General features: G+C 37.0%; 1 protein-coding gene across 2 annotated transcripts in view; it reads left to right on the top strand.

The window, feature by feature from the left end:
- Nucleotides 1-2,288: 2,288 nt before the first annotated feature.
- LOC105049125 (rho GTPase-activating protein 7) overlaps nucleotides 2,289-6,000 on the top strand; it is a 45,199-nt gene continuing 41,487 nt past the window's right edge. The window contains exon 1 of one of the 2 annotated variants that reach the window (XM_010928686.4): nucleotides 2,289-2,767. In XM_010928686.4, coding sequence (XP_010926988.1) covers nucleotides 2,705-2,767 — 63 coding nt within the window. In that variant the 5' untranslated portion in view covers nucleotides 2,289-2,704. The remainder of the gene's footprint in view (nucleotides 2,768-6,000) is intronic. The other variant, XM_010928685.4, reaches the window with a different exon arrangement.

Below are 6,000 nucleotides of genomic sequence, written 5' to 3'. Positions count from 1 at the left end.
TTTGGTTAATAAATTATTATCAGAGAAAAGAACATCTACACATTTATCACAAAAAAAAGAAAAAAAATAAAAAAAAACTACACCAGTGTCCAACTATAGTCTACATTGATAATTCCCTTTCAATAATCTTTTTTTGACTTGTTCATACACCATTGCTTTATTCGCAAGCCATTCCATGGATGGCCAACAACTACCTAACCCTTCCATTTTCAAAATCAAACTACCTAACACTTGAATGAGATTTTATATTCGTACAAGGTTTCTTTAGTTTTATGATCCATCACAAATTTGGACCATTTGCATGTGTGCATCCTCATGCCAACCACAAAATTCATCAAATTAATACCATTTAATAAATCTTCTCTTAGTTGCAAAAGGTCCACAAAATTAACAAGAATTTAATTGTACAAAAATTTACCACATGTAATATTCAAGCAACCCATAACACACAGAGGACCCATATTTTGGACCCACTCCCCTCCTGTACATGATATCCTAATGTCTCCATTCCACTACCATAATTATTACATTTTCTCCACATACAAGTGCAATACCCGTCCGACAACCAATTCACATCAAGTCTTTTCTAGACAACCAAGTCTTCATCAATTACCATAGCCAAGGGTAATTGGTGCCCAACCATTCCATGCCCCATAGTTATCATACATTGAAACATTCTATTGTGAACCTTTGGCTCCTCTCGAAGGAACAAGTCACATGGATCCTTCCTTACACGTGTCTCGTCACATGAGCAACATATCCTATTGGGCTCTCATTTGGTGCCGGTTTTTTTGTTACAAACACCCAAAAAAACAAAAAAAAAAGAAAAAAGGACTAGATAATAAGCTGGCAATGGTCCCAGCTACAAACCAAAAGACCCAAAGTTGTAGCGGGCTCTTATCCCCACCCTCTTTCTTGCCGCTATAAACCGTAGCGGAATTAGGGGTGGAGAGCGTGGGGTGGCGGCCCCGCTCCATTTGTCCCGTCCCCACGACAAAGACGTGTGCCGTTGCCCATCTGGACTCCAGGTAAAAAAAATGTATCGGACCTCCAAATACGTACTTCAAAACCATGATTTACTCCGCCCATCCACTCTTTTATTGACCCAAAAGTTTTAATCATAGAGGCAGCATTTGGTTGGGAATAAAGCAGGCATCGGCCCAACTCTACAAGGAAAAAAGCAGGCTCGAGACTTGAAAGCTTTCTGGAAATCAAGTATGGTTTCTCCTATCGCCTACAAAATGGAGGGTATTCCAACTTGTCCAACCTACCTCTACCAAGTATAATTCTTCTAAGAAACAATTGTGTTCGAGATATAAAATTATCATTTACTAGAGTTGTATGTAAAATTCTTTATTATTTTTACGAGTGAGAGGTGCGTGTGGTGGGAAATAGAGTAAAATAAGTTTTAAGATATGTTTGATAGAAGGAAATTGGACTTTAGAATGAGAATGAAAGTAAGTAATTTTATTTTAACTATTTGATTGGAAAAATTTTTATTGAAATCTACAATCCTTACAAAATTCAATGCTTACTTTCTTCTAGTATTTAAAATATATTTTAATTATATTTTTAATCACAAACCAAAAGCGATGGTACAAGATTATTTTAATTCTCATTTTAATCGACTTCGATTCTGATTCTAATTTTAATTACAAATTAAATATATCTTTAAAAGTTTCAAATCCGTGAGCCCTCATGGCTTAAGATGAGAACCATTAAGCTGGCCACTAGAAGAAGAAGATAAATATCTAGTTTTTATCTTTTTTGGATAAAAAATCATCAAAAAAAAAGTTATGAAGTATATTGCAGCCAACATACATCGGAATAACTCATGGTATAGCTATTCCAGCATGCATAACTACTCCTACTCCTGGCATAAAACCACAACGCTACCGTACAAAGAGATACGGGAGTCATCTTATGAGGTGGCACGTCAGCTTTTAAGTTCAAAAACAAACGGGTGCCACACCGTATGGGAATATTCTAATTTTGAAAAGCAAAAACAAAACGGAGCCTTTCAGGGGCGGGGTGGTGGTCGCTACTCCACTGCGTTACTGCCTTCTCCTCTACGGTCACCCCCATCCCCACCCCACCGATTGTAGCAGGTAAAAAGAAAAAAAAAAAAACCTAAAGAACCCACCTCCCAATTCAATGACAGTCCTCTCTAATTAATCCTTTTACCATTTCACCACCTACCTAATCTCCCTCCCCCCACTCTCTCTCTCTATCACGGACACAAAAAGGCTCAAGCTTTTTGAAGAAGCTTGCAAGCCTAGAGATTCTTACTTGCTCTATTTACAACGACGGGTAGAGAGAGAGAAGAGGAGAAGGGCGTCTCCTTTCCTCATCGTTATCCCGTCTCAATCTGGCCCCTTGCTTTCCCTTCTTTTTTCCCCCCAAGCCGGGGGCGGAAACCCTAACATACTCCTATCGGCAGCGCCGAAATCCCCAAATCATTGGCATTTCGTCGCGGGAATCGCACGCTAGATCGCCGTGCGGTGGCTCGATCTGTCTCTGTCCCGTGGATGAGTGCTGGTGTTGGGGGCGGTGGGGGGTTTTTTGATTGTCTGGCTCCCACATTTTTTTCCTTTGTCTGGTTTTTAGTTTGATATCTTGCTGGCATCGGAAGATTTGGTGGAGATCGGGATGGTAGGGGTTCTGATCTGATGCTTCCAGTGTTGTTTGCTTGGATTGGGGCGAGATGTCGTCTGCTCCGGCCTCGGCGCCGCCGTTCGAGCGCCGTCGAGCCGTAGCATCCAACACAGTATGCTCTGTTCCTGTTTATGTTCTCTATATGTTTTCTTCCCCTGTTTTATCTGTTTTTGTGGTGAATGGTTTTAAAAAATGTGATCTGTGGGATGTTTGCTTAATGGTTACCAATTAAGGAAGAAGAAATTGCTGGGGCACTCCTTGCATTCTGCCTTTTGGTTAATCAGTTTTTGTTTCTAGGTGACACAAAATCTTGATAAGTTTTTCTTGCTTTTCCAAGAAAAGGGGGAACTTTTCTTGCTTGTTTTTATTATGGGAGAGCATGGAGTTGGTAATGTAGTTATTAAACTGACCGTCTGTAGATTATTGTCCGAGTAGTGTCGGATGCTTCTTTGATAAGATTGAATAGGACGCAAGTGCGAAGCTGCAGATGGACCAATGCTGTTTTGTCTGCATCTGTGCAATTGTGATGTACCGTTAAGTAAAGACTCCACTAAATTGTCTTGCTTCGTTTGAAAAAAAAAAAAAAACCAGGAAATCTTGATTTATCCAATTTTAATTACTTGCCTTCTCTACTTCAGAGTATTCGAAACCTACTTAAGAAGCAACCAGGGATACATTAATTTGAAAGAAGAGAGTAGTTAGGTTGATTCACTTCATCAGCAAGACAATGCATAGATACTTTGAAGTACAAATAGGTAAATACTATGTAGATAGAGGCAAACTAGAGAGGATCACCAGAAAGGGTTTAAATACTTGTGTTGTGCTCTTTACCGGTACTGGCAAGTACATGTAACAAAATATTACTAGGTAGTATATACCTACTATTGTGTAAACCAAATCTGAATATGTGAGCAGGAGAAGATTTAAGAAAGGCACAAATTAGATTAAGGTAATGAAAGGTTTTAAAATTTTTGAAATTTAAAAACCCAAAGTAGGAGTAGGCATGGGACAGGATTTGGTTGAGAGAATAGGGAAGCAGAGGTCTAGAAAGTATTAAGGACAAGTAAGTGTGAAGGAACTGGGGGTGGAAAAGAGATTCCACAAAGATTTTGAAGTGGATGCGACACCCTAAGCAGAGTTTGCTAGTAGATATTGGAGAAACAATTATAGGAAAAATGTAAAATCTTTGTGGTGTATTTTAGACCAGAACTAGATCATGCATTCAATTAACTCATATATTTAGTAAAAAGTTGGAAACTTAAAAAAGGTTGAGATGATAGAATAACAAATTAGGAAGAAGTAATGGAGGAACTAGAGATCCATGGAGATGTTTTTTAGACTGCAAGGAGAGCAATGAGTTAGAAATTGCTAACCATCGCATGCAAAGTTGATAAGGGTGTATTTTCGTACCATGTACCATACTAGTAAGATGCAATATAGTTCAAGGGTGTTTTTTGTTCAACAATGAACTTGCCAAAATCATGACTTGGTATTATACTGGTTTACATGCAATAGTCATGCTAACCATCAATTGACTGGAAAAGCTTAAGCCAATAGGGAAAGGGTTAATAATATATATTCGGCTTAACACTTCTCACTTACATCCCGGACTACGCACTTGGAGAGATTATTGAATCAAGATAGACCAGAGCCAAAAAAAAAAAAAGGTAACTAGGGATAACTAAATAGGTTATCTAGTATGGAGGTGATTCGAATTTATGACCTCCAAATTTGAGATTTGGTACTATGTAACCGACGAATTGATCCCAAAAACTTAAGCTATTAGGTAAAGGGCCAACAATATGTTCCGGCTTAACAAGTTATTCTTGCTAGTGTACATGTAGACATGTACGAGTTATCCCATAGCTGATACCAGTTTGATATTTGATTTCATGATCACTAATCATTTAAAAGAATTGCTTAATCAAAGCACAATCTAATACAAACTCCATGCAGACATTAAGTTGCAAGTGATGCTACTGCTAACTCCTGAATTTGGTGCTGAGATTCAATTGAAGGAGGAGGTCATGTTAGAAGATATTGCAGCCTTGCACTTGTGGATTTTTTTCTTTCAATGTTTCTCCTAATGCCTGACAAATCATGAAAAATCTCATAATAGTACAAATGTTCGTCAACTATGAGGATCGCGTGATGTTCTAGATATAAAATTGAAGTGATGAAATTAAATTGAATACGTTTAGAGTATGATATGACTTTATGGATGCGGATTTTAGGAGTAAAAAGATATCAGATTGATCAATGTAAAAACATAACTGCAAGATGAGAAATAGACTAAAAGGTAGATGACAAAATTAAAAGCTAGACGAATCTAACAAAGGAAAAAAGAAATCAACCAGAAATTGATAGATAAAAAAAGTTAAAAAATGTACGGAACATAGAGAGGGGTCAAAAGAGTTTTGCAATGTTCACCCATAATCTTTTTCTTTTTTCTTTTTTTTTTTCTTTTTTTGGTTGTCGGCTTGAGGTTGAGGGCTTTCTTCGTCAGTGGGGTTGTGGAAGTGATGGAGGCAGGGTGGCATAAGGTGTAGAGAGAGCAGAAGTTCATTTACAACAACTCATAACTTATTTTGTTATTATTAATATGGAACTTATTTAGTTTATGTAATATCTTGATGTAAGCAAGACTAGATATAGTTGAAATATAATTGTTCACCAGGTAATGGATGGAAAACAATTTGAAATTTTGAATATTATGTATTACATGTAAGTCAATATCAAACAGATTAAAATTGCACACTTTTAGTATTCAATTCATATAAACAAGATCTTTTTAAAGCAATTTAGAGTGTCAAAGAACCACTTAACAATTCCTGAAGCCAATGGAAAAATATAGCAGAAGAATGATCTGCTAATGTTTGAGTAAGCAGTTCTCAAACTATTCTGCTTGCATAGAAATTTAACTGCCTGCTTGAGCAATTAAGCTGTTGTTTTGCATAATCCGATATCTAGATGCTGCCCTTTGCATAAAAATACATCGTTGAGCTTGTGTCGTGAAACTTCTATATGCATACATATTTTAGTGTATATAAACTTTATGACATAGCCCCACTCTGTATTCTGGCTTATTGGTTCTAACTGAACCATCTATCTTGCGTTCATTTGATGCATATATAACTAACAAAGCATCTGATCTTAAATTTAAGGCAATATAATTTAGTGCACCATAATGAATAGTTTGATTTGCAATCTTTATGGCCTATATGCTTTTGCATCTTTCAGATTGAGCGCAAAATTTGTTCAAGGTAATTTAGCAATATTCTTTGTGTATATACACCTTAACAAAAGGTTAAACTCAAGTGATTGGGTTTGCTAGTTTTGTCTTCT

The sequence above is a fragment of the Elaeis guineensis genome, chromosome 7 (genome assembly GCF_000442705.2).
Source record: "Elaeis guineensis isolate ETL-2024a chromosome 7, EG11, whole genome shotgun sequence".
Classification (NCBI taxonomy): Eukaryota; Viridiplantae; Streptophyta; class Magnoliopsida; order Arecales; family Arecaceae; genus Elaeis; species Elaeis guineensis.
This window is presented reverse-complemented; position numbering and strand designations above follow the sequence as displayed.